This window comes from Anthonomus grandis, chromosome 16 (assembly GCF_022605725.1).
Source record: "Anthonomus grandis grandis chromosome 16, icAntGran1.3, whole genome shotgun sequence".
Lineage (NCBI taxonomy): Eukaryota > Metazoa > Arthropoda > Insecta > Coleoptera > Curculionidae > Anthonomus > Anthonomus grandis.
The window spans coordinates 9,755,506-9,771,676 of record NC_065561.1 but is presented as its reverse complement, the minus strand read 5'-3'; the positions used below and the strand labels follow the sequence as shown (position 1 = coordinate 9,771,676).

At 31.1% G+C, this 16,171-nt stretch overlaps 1 protein-coding gene across 2 annotated transcripts in view; it reads left to right on the top strand.

The window, feature by feature from the left end:
* The first annotated feature begins 8,348 nt into the window (after positions 1-8,348).
* The window catches only part of LOC126745572 (four and a half LIM domains protein 2-like), a 319,413-nt gene continuing 311,590 nt past the window's right edge, over positions 8,349-16,171 (top strand). Inside the window, exon 1 of one of the 2 annotated variants that reach the window (XM_050453469.1) lies at positions 8,349-8,506. In XM_050453469.1, the coding sequence (XP_050309426.1) occupies positions 8,462-8,506 (45 nt within the window). In that variant the 5' untranslated portion in view covers positions 8,349-8,461. The remainder of the gene's footprint in view (positions 8,507-16,171) is intronic. The other variant, XM_050453471.1, reaches the window with a different exon arrangement.

Here is a 16,171-nt window from a genome sequence, read left to right as displayed (position 1 = left end):
ACGTAAGTGTCTTTGGACCATTTAAAACCTATTTGGCAGGAGAAATGGATCACTGGCTTACAAATCATCCAGGCTCTAGGATCACAGAATATGATATGGCTCCTATTATTAAAAATGCGCTTATTAAGGCTTTTACACCAATAAATATTATTAAGGGTTTTGAAAAAACAGGAATCTACCCATATAATCCAGATGTGTTTCAAGGCAGTGAGTTTGCGCCAGCCGAGAACATTCTTCAAAAGGAATGTAGGACAGAAAACATTAATCCCGTCGAGGGTCCCGTAATAAGTGATGAAGTCTTGTTGAGAAAAGATGATATCCAGAGTACTTCTAAAGAATTAGTAAACAATTTTGAACAAGAGCAACCATCATGTAGTTATGTTTCAGTTTCAACTTTAAGGCCAGTTCCAAAACCCTGTCAAAAGAAAGAAAATGCCAAATATAAATCTAGGCGCATAGAAGTATCTAAAATAATAACCAGTTCTCCTTACAAAGATCAATTGGAAGAAAAATTAAAACCAGTGAAAGCTAAGCAAGTAAAAAAAGAAACTAGACGACAAAGCAAGGACAAGTACTAGTAATGGAAAAAAATTAATAGAAGGAATTTCTAAGCAAAAGAAGCAAAGTGCCACGTCAAGAGCAGAAGAAAAACAACACAACATAAAAACAATGCCGGACGAAGAGAAAAACACATTATGCATTTACTGTCATGAGACCTACGAAGACACTTGTTATGAAAAATGGATAATGTGCATGCAATGTGGTGCCTGGTTACATGAGGATTGTTCCGATAATGAGCCAGGTACTAACAATTATGTTTCTGACAATTGCCGTTGATTAATTAGCATTCGGACTCACTTGCCCCATGTGGATGACTCACTTACCCCTATAACTTTGGGAAAGAGAGTCATTTTTCTTTTTTTGTTTTAAGATTGATATTTTTCCAAAGAGTTAATATTTAGTTTATTTTTAAGGTTATGTTAGTTTGAAACCAATTAAACTCGTGTTACAAACGATGAAAGTTTTTTTATTTCTAAAACTTAGTAAGTTATACGCCGCAGAGCCTTAAGGTGTCTCACTTGCGCCATCCTCCCCTACTGATTTTTGGACGAATGAACGCCATAACGACAGAAAAATTAATTACTTTTTTAAAAATAAACTAATAGATAACTCCAGTAGGCAGCTACTCCAAAAATAAAACCTTTTTAATCCATCTTTTGAACAGTCCTTATTTAATATTTGTTTTGTATGTAGTTTAATATAGTTAATTATACGGGTAAAATAGCCGTTTTGAAGGCTTTACACGCACTTAATTTATAAACGGAATGTAGTTTACTATAAAAAGATATCATTTTAGTCCTAAGTAACATGCGCGCTCTTAATTTATAGCGGATTAAAAAAAAAGAAGTAATTTTTTTTATTGGTTACATAGGAAATATAGATAAATACAAAACTTTTCACTGCTATCTTCCGCCACTTCCATTGATTCTACATAATCCATATCAACTTCAGGTAAGCTAATTGAAGGCATTTTTGCCTCCATTGCAACTTTTTTTTGCGTCTGTAGTAAGTTGCAGAATATTTAGTCTTTATATCTCCTTATTTTTTAAACCAAAACGAAAATAATAAATCTGAATAATTCCAAGCAAAAAATGAATTATAATAAAAATCTAGATTAAGTAGGTTATGATGAATTGAATATTTTTTTTCTTCGTCTTATTCTCTCTACCTTTGTTTTTCATCCTTTTTTAAAATTCTTAACGCGTCAAAAAGTTCCCTCTACAGCGAAAAATGCTTAATACCGACGATCAGGCAATGTAATACCCATTCGCTAACGATTACCTCAATGTTGTTCTTACCGGGTTTTTGATTCGAAAAATTGTACACGTCTGCACGTCGTTGTTTTAAGTGTAAATTACTACTGCTACCATCTATAGTGAACAAATGCGTTAACTACGACACACATGTGTTACGACACAGATGCAGTAGTACGTCGAAGCTTCGTCGAAAATAAACTTCGTTGCAAAACCAACTAAATTTTACACTGAAAACAACGTTGCAACTAGTGAAAAGTAATCTCAACTTAGGTGACTACAAATTGTTACTTGGGGAGATTTATCAAAATTATATAATGGGACAAAAAATTACTTTAAGTACTATCGAAGATTATGCATGCATGTTTTTAAAAAAATTAATTAAAACCTATGCTTCCATTGGTCTGGGATATGTTTGAAGTAATTGAAGCGTTCGGACGAATAACGGTCTATGTTACAACTTGATATTTTCGAGAAAAGACGAGTTTTAACATTTTGTTGCATTTCTTGAAATTTTATGAGTGAAAATGTAACATAGACCGTTATTCCACAAATAAAAGTACAAATCGTTTTTTGAAAAAATTTAATAAACAAAAATTTTTAATTGTGTAAGTTATTTTAATTGTGTAAGTTAAAGTATTTTTGAAATAAACAAAAGGACAGATTTCAAGAATGAAAAACAAACAGAAATCAGTGCTCTGGTAGTGCTCTATAAAAGTCTGCATATTGACTATTCATATATATAATCATTTTTATTAAATCTTTTTTTTTTATTTTTCGTAATGGGCAATGGTGCATTGTACACTGGTTGTAAATCTGCAGGCTTTGTTATAGCTTCCCAATTTTCTTTAAAAATCTTAAATGACTCTCAGGGTCTTATGACGTTATGACTTGCTCGACCGTAAATAGTGTAGGGATCATCAAGGTCATATTTCATCCAGAGGTACTTTGTCACTTGTAATTTTGAGGAACTTCTATTTTTTGGTAGGTGTTCTTTAATAGAGGTTAGGTCTTTAAAATCATTTTGGCTCTTTTCTATAATATCAAGAGGTTCATTCACTTTAGCGTCAGCAATAATATATTTCCACTCAGAGGGTACATATACGTTTGCACTTTTCTTTGCTTTCTCGATTATGGCCAAATCTCGATCACAAGGCAGAAAACTGTGACCCGAGGAGAGAAACTTTTGGTTAATGTCGCATATTTATACGCATATTTTACACGTATCTGATCTAGGAGCACCAAAACGCAAATTCATTTGCTTAAAAACTGTGTCATAATACGTTTTACTCACAGCAACATTAGGATATTCAGTTTGGAAACATCTATACATTTTTGACAAATTTAGATCAGGACTCAAGTATTCTTTCTGTGTTTTACCACGAGAATAGTGTGACTCTTGCCTTGGAAATTTGTTAATATGTTCCATAACCAAGTTCCTACTCTCGTGTAGAATCGCCTTTGGTCTATTATGATGCTTGCCTCTCTGATCTAAAGGAATATGAACACCGAGTTTGAGTTTATCTTGTAAAGTTTGGATTCGTCTATGAGTGATTTTGAACACGCCGAGTAACGTAGTTTTGCATACTTTCTTGATATTTATGAAGTACGTGAAAGTGCACAACTTTAACGATGCAGCATCTGTTTTTCCAGCTTTTCTTCTTTTTGGTTCCTCCATTCTGATACATTTTGTTAAAAACGCCGACTGCTCATCATACGAATATGAATAGAAGAACTTGAAGAGATCTTTTTTTATATCAAGGGTGAAATGTGAGCACATTTGCTTACAAGATTTGCTACATATGTTTACCTTTAAAAAATAACATAAATAGTAAATCTATACATATACAGTGTGAATCTTTACTTGTGTTCCATGGAAAAAAACATATAATGAAAAAAAGTTGAGTCATTCAAAATGTTCCATAGAAAAATATAATATTATAATACCGACAATATAACACCTGCACAGAAACAATATGATTTTTCATAAGGTAATGTCATTGTCAGGTGATAAACACAAAGTTTTTGATAAATGTCAAAACAAATCAAAAATATTTCACGTTTAAAATATATTTATTAGACGAGAAAATTCAGCTTTACTTATTATTGTATTTTTTGAATGTGTGAATTTAAATTTTGATTAATTTGAATTTTTGGTTGTGGATTGTAGGCTACTATTCGTAATGCACTAAAAACCCTTTGGAATATTTCTCAATGACTCAACTTTATTTCATTGCGTGCTTTTCCTATGGAACTAAGGTAAAAATTCTCACTGTGTAGGAAAAATCCAAGGAAAAATCATATAACTTTTGTTGCACATAATAATAGTGTCACCAGCGAATGCCATAATAATGCGCATGGTATGCAGTGATGACGTACATCAAAAGATATATGATTTTTCCTATAGAGATTTATGGAATGTTTTGAAATCTGGAACCTATTACAAGTTTAATGATTTGATACATTTGCTTAGCACCGACTTCAATAATATTATACTAAACATGTAGGTAATTAATTTGTAAAAAAAAAAATCTTTTACTTAGATCTTTTTTTTAAGTCGGTTAATTAATATAATTTTTTCTTATTTCAACTTACATTTGTAGGAGCGGTCTTAACAGGAACTAATGTTTTTGTCTTCCTTGTCGTGTATTCGAGACCCGCATCTCTGCGATTTTTTCCAGACACATCCTTCCAAGTTTCTGCATTTATCTGCCTGGTATTTCTTTTTGATTTATTGAGTCTACGAATATCAGTAGGTGAAAACCGAACAGTATTGGATCTTTCTATCCCGTTTTCCATAATCTAAAGAAACTGCACACACTACAATGTAAACAAACGATAACTATTCGCGCTGAACCATAAAACAGAATCATTGGGTTAAGTATCAACGACCACACCGGCTATCCGTACTCAAAGTTGATGTCACATAGACCGTTGTTCCGACTTAAAAAATTATTTTACACTCGCCATATTGGCATACTTGCCTCATCTATTCACTGAAAAAAAACCGAAAAAATTACCTTAAATATTTATTTAAATCTTTTTTATTTCCACTGAATACAATTTGTTTCAATAAACTAATTCTTGCTTGTGTCAAATAAATGTATGTATTTGAATATTTTTAGTCATTTGTTTGAATATATTTTTAACGTTTTTATTTATGACAAATAATTATTTATTTAAACTAAATTAAAAAATAAGAGGAGTTACTCAGCTCATTTTATCAAATAATCGTTTTTTTTAATTTAAATATATTTATTAAACACAAACAAATAAGTTTAAATACAAATAACTCAATAGGTACTTTTTCAACACTCAATCATTAGAACTACAACAGGAATCCCTCACCCGAAGCGCAATTGCGGGTGCGGACCGGCCGGCCGGCAGTTCGTTGTTTGCTTGATACTGGGAAGAAAGTCACCCATAGATTTTTGTCAAATCGCAGTTTTTCATCAAATTCACCATTATTTATTCGCTCTTTACGATTCATTTAATGTTTGTTTGTATATAACCTGTGGATGTGCGCATAACTTGTGGATTGTGTACCTAATTAACAGTTCCTATATATGGAAATGGAAACCTTTTTGGACCAATGTGGCGTGGGTCATTTGTGGCCTATATTTCAGGGTAAGTACTTACATATAACCTTAAAAACTTTTGGTAGGCAATCGTATTGTATGCATATTAATTATAAGATCTTAAAAAACTTAATTGGTTTAATTTCACGTTGTTTATTAGCTCATGATTCCGAGTTCTTTTCGCAAAATATGGCGTCTTCCACGGCGTCTTGCGGCCTTTCTTTATCTTTTTTTGTGTATAAAGATCATGTGTACCGGATCACACCTTTTAAATAAAAATGTATTTGATCTAAATAAATGGTATATAAATATTCAGTTACAATAAAAAATTATATTGTCAGAATAAACTACTGTTTATTCTAAAATATAATAGGTTATTTCAACTAAATGAACATTTAATTGGTTTAACTGTTGAAGTACTTGTGTATAATCATAATACAATTATAGTAATTGGCTTTGTTTTAAATATGAAGTAGATTTACACACAACAAAATAAGTTATATTTTGCATCATTTTTTAATTTAATTAAGACACATTGAAAAAAATAAGCTAAAACAATGTTATTACCACATAAAAGACTATTTTCTTGAATACATATTTAATTTAAAGAAGGAAACAAAAACCATATTTAAAACTGAATAAGGTGATGTGGTGCAAAACTTTTTTTGTTGTATTGGTTCTATATAAGTTTAAAGCATATGTATTTTCCTTTTAGAGAATATTCTATAAAAAGAAACTTATTTCAGAGCATCATATAGACGACCTCGATGTCCTACAGAGCATTAGCGAAAATGATCCAACATCTTAATCCAACAACCAACCACAGAAAAATTAAGAGGTGATGAGGTCACTAAAAACTATTTAATGTTTTTTGTTTTGTTGTCTTGTCTGTATTTTTTTAAGTTTTTATGTACAAACGATGCAGCTAACCGTGCTACCATCGTTGGTATAAAAGTGTATTTATTTTACCTCATAGTGTGGTATTTACAATCCTAATTTTTTGTTAGATTTGTAACATAGAGTAATTAGTTATAGGAGTCGATAAAAGTGTCGACTCCTTGTTATTATATTTTTCTATATTATAAGGATTAAAAATGTTTATGTTTTATTTTCTTATGGTTTTTGAATCTTGCAAATTTAATGTTAACTAGACTATTTTGCAGTTTAAAAATATTTCAGTTTAATAATGAAGAAGTATTATTAACATTATTTATTAGTATTTTTTCTATATACTTACCTTTCCTTATAGTTCAAGGTTTGTAAATTTTTATTTTTGGGTACTTTCGTTTGGTACTATTTATTCTTTTTATAACCCATATTTTATGGTAATTATACATATGTATGTTTTAACATCAAAATTGTTATCCACACCGGATACCGGATTTAAAAAATATACGGTACCTTTTAGTAGAACCCTACAGGAATTAAATTTTAAAAATGCAACCAAATAACTAATTTATTTATATTAAATAATGAAAATCTCGGTTCAAATAAATAAAAAAAAAATGTGCACTTAAATGTTTCATCCAAATAACAAAAGTTATTTAAATTAAATCATCCATTATTTATTGCAAATATTTCGTCTCTCAAACTATCTATTTTTAAGGTAATATAAAATACATTATTTTATTGAATCAAATAAATTATAAATTTTTAGAAAAAAAAATTAATATTTAAACCGAATAAATGTACATTTCACTTAAACAACACCTGTAGTATTTTAAATAACACATTTGTTCAAATCAAATACACATTTATTGAACGACCGTCCATTAAAAAGTAGGTATGTATTTATTTAAATACATATTTATTTGATACAAACAATTTAAGTAAAAACGATTCAAATACATTTAAAAAAAAAATTCAAATAAATGTTTGGCCATTATCGAACAAATATTTCTTTAAAATAACTCCAAATTTTTTTAGACCAAGTAATTTCTTTTTCAGTGTTGGTATATCAACAAACTATAATATTTAGTGGAATCTATGTACAGGCCATAGACCGTTATTCAAACCAAAACTCGGTTTTTGATAATTTGTAACATAGACCGTTATTCGTCCGAAGGCTTCAATTTTAACCTGTCCAGTATGTACAGCATCTGCCGAGAGCTATTGTTCTTCTCTTAAAATGTTGAAAACTTATTTAAGAAGTACAATGGATCAGGAAAAATGATCGGGTTTGGCATTAATGGCGATTGAAAAAGAAAACAGCTCAAAGTTGATGACTCCCGAGCAACTAGAAATTTTATTTGAAAAGTTTGCTACTAAAAAAATTAGAAGAATGGTCTTTTTTATTCATATAATATGATACCTACATGCTTACGATGCATTCGGATGACTTCCAGGTTATTTATTTATTTTTTGTTATATGAATGAAGAATTTTATTTTATTTTTTTGTAGCTCATTTTAATTTAATAAATTAATTTATATATTAAACTATATTATATACTATGTTTATTATTTATTTTGTTTCAGATTTTTGTTTGCGTTATACGATTTTTTTATTGAGAATTTATTAATTACTTTATATTATTAAAAATCTTTAAAAAGACATTTAGACGTGTTTAGCAAATTCCATTATTCCTATATGATACTTATTCCTATATTTCATTATTCTACTTAGAATATTTTTCAAACATTTTAGGCTCCCCACTTTTTTAAAGCACGCGCCACCTCCGGGTCTATGATATCATACTGAATAAAATCAAACCGAGTCCATTTCATTAAAGCAACTTTCTAAATTCCCCTCGTAGAATAAACAGTACGTGCATGTGTAGCGGGTTATCTATCGTTAACATGAAATTCTATGCCTGAAAAAGGTTAAAAAGCAAAATATTGACCGTTTCATTTGGATGATTGGATCGATCCGAGAGAAAACACAAATCAGTCGGCAAACGTAGATTTTAATAAGTTGTACGGTAGGTTTTTGCTTTCTAACCTAACATACTTTTTTAGTTCGATTTTAATGTGATTTTTTTAATCCCCAGTTATGTGTTTCTCCCGTTTATGTTTATAGTTTTTGTTTTGTTGTGTTTTGTCCAGTTTTAAATTAAACATTTTGAGTAAACATGATAGCCGCTAACAGGCTCTCCAGAAAATGTTTTTCCGAAGAGGTAAGTTTATGATTTTATAGTTTTTTTATATTTTGTGGCTTATTATTGATTTCTTTCCGGTAAAATGTATGCTAATCCCTGTTTATGATTAAAGTCCTTAAAAACCAGGTAAAACTGCTTCCATATGATCAGCTCTAAAAATAAACACAGCCAGTCAGGCACACTTATCATATACAGGGTGTGATTAAAAATAAATAAAGACTATAGAAAACAGATCTTATTTTTTCTTACTTATTTTTCTTTTAAGGTGGTTTGGCCGTTTTGTTTTTATTCCCTTAAAAGTATTGTCTAAATTTTAAAATTTAAGTTTTCCAGCTGAAATTAATAAAAATATATATTAGGTCTTAAAATAAATTTTCATGGAAAAAATGCATATGCTGTTCTATGTTGTTGTGAGAATAAGCTAAAAAGGTAACTAATTACTATTATCATTGATAATGTATTGTGTTTTATTATTCTGTTATATACAGAATATTCAATTTCAAGTCTTAGAAGTGCTGGTTTGAGTGAACACAAATGCAATGCATGCATTTGCATTTGCAGATGATACAGTTTTGGTGTATAGTGATCACTGACATAATAGAATTCTATTATGTCTGTGATAGTGTTGATTGAGTATTGGGGTGTCTTATAAAATATTCAATGTTCTGTATCCTATTTGGGTATATTATAAAATATTCAATATTCAATCAATGGTGATAGTGAGCTTGAAAGCCTGTAGTGTATTGTTAATAAAGATCTTAAAAAGTATTCCAAATGGTTACTGTGCAATAAACTTTAAATTAATATTTTAAAAACACATTTCTTGTTTTTTAGACAAAAAAATAAATTTTCCAGAGATCTAGTTATCAAAATAAATAATATTTCATTAGAAAAAGTAACACACACTTCATATTTGGGGCTTATTATAGATGAAAACTAAATAGGAGGGAACACATAATGCATGTAACTAATAAAATTGTTCCCATGCTAGGCGCTATATATAAAGTTCCAGACTGTTTAACATTTAAGAACATGATGTATATTTACAATTCCTTTTTCCTATCGCATTTCAGACACCTTCTTACCATGTGGTCAGGTAGATTTCAATAAAATGCCGATATTGCAGAATAAGATTCAGAAAGTGTTATTTAAAATTGTTTGGCATACAAACACTGTGGAGCTATATAGGGGATTGGGTGTTAATACAAAAAAAAAATACTTATTTTTGAATGGGATAAATATATGTTTAAAGTGATTAACACAATTCTAAAACTAATCCTATAAGAGTGGTCCTTTCTGAAAATATTCATGGATATTATAATAAGACTCCATATTATGACATCTATTGAGATAATAATATTAGACTAATATAGGTTTACATAATTGAGCTTATCATTTGCAACAGTATATAATAGTTTACCAAAAATCAATCAAGAGGCTCCTCAAGGTTCGATTCTTGGCCATTAATTGTTTCTCATTTACATCAACAACCTAGCGTCTATCAGTATTACTGGATCCTTTACATTATTTGCTGATGACACTACTATTCTGTGGCTAGGAACAAAGAACAATACATTGCAAGAAACACTAAACAATGATATTAAACTTATTAAAAATTGGTGTGAAGCAAACAAGCTCTCTTTTAATATTTCCAAAATGAATATTGTGACATTTAAGGGTATTACTACAAATCCTTCATTGAATGGGGAGCCTATAATGAATAGAGAATGCTCCCAAATTTTTAGGAGTTTTTATTGGCACAATAAATTTAAGACCCACATTGTTGCTTTGAAGGGGAATATTGCCTCTGGTTGTTACGTTGTTAGAGTGGTCCACATTAAGGTTGGTATAGAGGTGGCTAGAAGTGTACTTTGCCCTAGTAGAGTCCCACTTAAGACATGGAATTCAATTTTGGGGCTTCTCTGGGCAGGGTCTGGTTCAAACACTTTTTCTCTTAAAGAAGCGTGCTGTAAGATATTTGTGTGTAGTAGGCTTTAGAGACCACTGCAGGCCTCTATTTATTAGGAAGCGAATACTCAAATTAACTTGTATTTTCATATTGATGGCAGTAGAAATGATTCATAAAAAATACAAGAGTACTAATAAGCCCAACATATATCTAACAAGATTTAATACTACCAATCTATGTCTATGCACCCCAAAGAGTACCCTTTCAAAATACTAGTTTTATGTAAAGGTATTAAAATGTATAATCACTTGCCCCTGGAATGCAGTCATGAGTGGTAGCAAGCAGTTTAGCTGTTCTATAAGGATTTAATTAAAAAAGCATATTACTGCCTAGAAGAGTAGTTTTATAGAGATGTTTTGTATTTCTTGAATATTTGACATAGTTTTTTTTTTAATTTTATCGGATCTCTTAACCTACCTGCCTTTTAAATTTTATATATTATTGTCCTTTATTAATACATTTGTTTTTGGTTGACAAATTGTTACTTTATACTAAAACCTTTTTTTTTTGTGACTTTTGTTTCTTGTTACTGTATCCGTGAAATTTTCTTCTTAGCTTTAATATTATATTTTTTTCTGTATTATTATATGTTTGCTTTGTTCATAACTCAATGTTGAAAAACAATGAAGCATATTTGATTTGATTTATATTTTTGTTGCTTGCCATTTGTAAATCTACAAATTACAGGTGTTTCCTTAAATAGTGAGGGTGAAGATTTAATTGATTTTCTTTTTATGTTCTGTTACATTTTTAAGGTTAAGGCTATACACTGTGAATGTTATATATCCTTCTTACCAATAATTTCCACTGTTTTAATTTTACTGTAAATTTATAAAATAATTGAAGTTAATAAGGAAATTTTCTTAAAAAAAATAATCAAACTGATAAAAACTATCAAGTAATATGTCATATATTTTTAAGAAAAACACAACATATTATTAAAGATGGTTTCAGAACTGGAAAATCTACAAGATGGGATTCTTGATTTACCAACCAATATTTATCAAAGCTTAGATGAAAACAATCATCTCTTTCTGTTTTTATACACCTCACCAAGGAATATGTGTCAGTTAAAGTGTGTTGAATTCATTTATTCTTATTTAGATACAGGTACACATTCACAGAATTAATATTACAAAATACTTACAACTTAATTTTTACCTAATACTAAACATATGTTGTCAACAATATGGATCAAGGATATGTGCTTGTTGGCAATTAAACTTTTTATCATAAAATTAAGAAAGAAAACCCAAATTAAAAAAAAACTCAATAATACTACATTACCATTAAAATCTTAAATATATGTATTATATACCACAACTCAAACTCTAAGATATAATATAAATGCATAACAGAAAATAATAAAAATCAAAAGTCCTAAGGGATGCTTGTATGGGCAATCCAGCAATTCACTTTGGTCTTTATTTGCTTTATTCCGTTTTTATAATAATCAAATTCAAAACATGGTTTATTGCAGAAAAATTAACATATCGTTGACAAAGTTAAAATTAAATTATAAAATAGTATAGGTAGGTAAAATAGGCCGTATAAATATAGCACTTAACATAAACAAAAAATAAAATAAAACAAAATAAAATAAGGTGGGTACATAAATCTTAACATTACTCATGCGAGTCGATCATTAAAAAATTCATCTAAGGTGTAATAAGCTTTATTAATTAAAAGATGCCTATATTTTCTATGAACTAAACATACACTGTCAAGAATAAACTATTTATTTATTTAAAAAGACAGGCCTACATGATTCCCTTAATCCAATATTGTACATAATTTGAACTGCCCTTTTTTTGTAATACAAAGACTTAAAGAGATAACCACTGCAGCTACCCCAAAAGGGAAGACCATATTTTAAATTACCGTAAAACATGGTTACTTTGCACCATTTTTTTTAGTTTTATTTTATTAGTTAGGATGTAACGTCACTCGAAAGAAGATCTGAACTTTTTATTATAAATATCAATTGAGCAGGTTGTAATATAACACTGATTATAGCTATTTGTTACGTATATTGCCTAATCAAGAGCACAACCTAGTTTTATTAGTGGTGCAAAGTATACCCCAAAAAAGTCATACTTTGCACCACTCAATATTTTATTAATATTTGGCTACTAAATGCTTGCTGGTGCGTAGAAAACCCTTATTATTTCAAACTTTGCACCAATTAAATGCGAAAAAATGTTCGTGGGCCACGTTTTGTGAATTTAAATCTACCTACCTACATATATTTATGAAACAAGCATAAAAGTAAAGAAAATTGCTACAATTTAAATGAACAAACTTTATTATAACATTATAATAGTAAAAATACAACGTTTAAAACTAATCCCACCACAATTTGTCGCATTCTGGGACAATGTACAATCCTCGTTTGGACATTTTCTTGGGAGGGCTAATGGCGCCAATTACGTTGTCCCACGAATACCATATTTCGTCACGTCTTTCTGGCCATTTCCAAAACTTTATCGATCTGGCCATAGCATTGATCATCGCTCCATCGTTTTCTATTGCTGGTATCACTCCAGGATAAACATGATGTTCATAGGAAAATAAAACGTACTTACCACCAACTTTTTTAACATCATCTAATCCAGAGTTTTTGACTTTTTCGACAATATTTGTTCCAAGAGAACCTGAGACGAGTTTTTCATTAAATTCTTTTTCTTCTTCCATCTCTTGCATCTCATATATTTCATCATCTGATGAATCCCTGCCTAGTGGAAAGTGGTCGTCCAAAACAATGTCCTCCTCTGAATCATCTACGATTTCTGGTTCAACAGCTTGAAGAGGTGTGGATGTAGATGCTCCAGTTAGATCTGTTAAACTAATTTCAGAATGGGCAATACTGTATCCTGCTGAAACCGTTATTTTCTTCTTCCTACGTGGCTTAAACTGTGTGGCTTCCGGTCTTTTATCTTCTAAATACTTAATGAAAGTGTTTTCGATATCCGACGAACTTAATTTATTTGTGTCGCTAGCAGTTGTCATATTAGATTGCTTAGTTGTTGTTGTTTAATTTTTTCCATTAATGATAGTAAAAGCATTGGAAAATGCTGTTTCTCAAGTACATTTGATAAAATGTCTCTCCAGGCTCTTTTCATGGGGGCAAATAATGCGACGTCTAGCGGTTGTGTAACGTGGGTGCTGTTCGGAGGCAAACATACAAAATCAATGTCGTGTCTTCGACATAAATCGAGGACTTCATCATTAATATGAGAAGACAAATTGTCTCCTAAAACGACCTTCTTACCCTGAATTTTTTTAAGCCTGGGCAATAGGAGAGTGCTGAACCAATTTGCAAATGTCTGTGATTCGAACCAACCAGATGCAGTATTTGCATAACGCGTACCAGGGGGACCATTCTCAGTCCAGGTGTCCCACAAATGCTTGAATTTGTACACCACATAAGGAGGTAGAAGCTCACCAGCTGCATTTCCACAAATCATAAGAGAAATGCTACTCTTTGAGGAATTACAAATTCGTTCGGGATACTTAACACCACGTTTAGTTAATATCTTTTTTTGACCGGGGTCATCGGTTAAGTTTGTCTCGTCATAATTAAAAATAGCATGCGGCTCTATACACCAGTTAATGTTTGTTTTAGATTTTCTATGTATTCAGTCATTTGGTTTGCATTGAGTGCTGCTCTACTTCTTTTTATGTTCGAGGCTATCCTTGCAGTAAGGTCCTTATGATGAGTTAAAAATGATTTGACCCAATCGATACCTGGAGTATTATCCCTAAAACGAGTTATTTTTTTTCCTTTGCAACTTAAATAGCTCTTGATTATTTGTCGCAATTTCATTCCAGTAACAGGAAAACCAGAATCACTAAGGCTATGAATGCTTTGTACGAAACATCTTTCCTCTTCATAAGAAAATATTGATGGGTATCCAGGTTTTCTAGTGTGTGATCCTTTTAATTTGTAAAAAATAGTTCTCCTTGGAATGTTAAAGGATTCAGCGGCAACTCTTGTGCTTATGCCATCTTGTATTGCTGACAAACATGCCTTCAAATCTTCTTCTGAGTAGTCTGCATATCTGCGAGATCCCAGTTTCCTTTTATAACGTCTGGGCATTAAACCCGTTATTTTAACAACTACAAATCGCAATCGGTTATAGGATAAGCCTTTAGACGTGTACTTACCAATTTTTGTACTCTGGGGCTTTCTGCACGGTATGATTTTGCAAAGCCAGAAAATCATAGAATTTCTAGGTTAATATTCGGACGGTTGCTGATAAACATCTGGCGACCAGGAGGATATTCGCGCGTGTGTTGGTGACGTATTGCGATGCTGCCTATGTGTTCTAGAGGTAGTAGAAATATCTGAACAAAATTATGAGGAGGATTACAGAAAATATAATTTTACATGTTCGGTGCAAAGTTTCCCTGCTCAATGCAAAGTAACCCCGTTTTACGGTACTTAATTAGGGCAAAATACCCCATTCTAACTGAACTCTCTAGAAATAACTCTTAAAGCGTAACAATTTGAAGATAGTTTCTTAGATAGAGCGCTTATGTAAAAATTTAGTTTTCTGTCCATTTTGATACCAAGAAATCTTAAACTTTCTCTATTGTTTAATTTATTTCTGTCAAGAATAATGTCAGTAAGATCACACCTGAAGGTAAGCACATTAGTCTAAGAAATGTTAAAAGTTAACAAATTGTTATCAAACCAAGCCTTGATCTTTAGCAGATCAATATTAATTATATTCTGTAATGCCTGAGAGTCAGAGTGATTCCACAAGATGCTTGTATCATCGGCAAAAAATGTCAATTAGCCCATAATTTCCACTAGGCAAATGTCATTAATGAACAAAGGAAATAACACAGGTCCCAGCACTGACCCCCGCGGCACTCTACAACTTACAGATTGGAAACTTGTAACTGAGCCAGACAAAGACACACTCTGCATCCTTCCCGTAAGATATGACCCAAACCAATTCAGGGATACACCTCTAAACCCATATATCTCAAGCTTTTGAAGTAGTATTTCATGACTGACAGAGTCAAAAGCCTTAGTCAAATCGCAGAAGACCGCTCCAGAAACCTCATCTCTATTTAGACTCATGTACAGCTGATCCAAAAGGGAAAACAGCGTCATCCGTCCCCATGTGTTCTCGAAAACCAAATTGATTTGAATTCAGTCGGTTGTTCCTGTTTAAAAAACCAATGACTAACCTCGACGAGTTTTTCTATAATTTTAGCCAATGTCGGAAGAAGAAAAATTGGCCTATAGTTTGAAGAACATGAAGCATCCCCACCTTTGTGTAACAGTATGATTATAGCTTTTTTTAGGAAGCCTGGAAAATGCCCTCTTGAAAACGAGTTGTTTATAACATTTACCAAAGAATTAATAGCAGAAGCATTCAGTTCTTGAAATATATGAAGACACATGCACTCCCACCCCACAGACTTTTTGTTTTTTATTTTGGAACTCAAAACTCTCATTTCATTTACATCTGTTGGATACAAGAAGAAAGTGTCTCGGACTCTCTTGTGTGACAAATATTTCAAGGGTCTTTGGTTAGCACAATTTTAGAAGCTAGATTTTGTCCGACTGTGGAATAGAAATCATTGAGCTTATCCGACGTTATAGTACTGGAATCAGGTACATGGGATTTTCCTTAGAACATTGAAAGGCCTTTCAATGTTCTAAGGGATTTTCCATGACCTTGTCTAATGTAATTTAT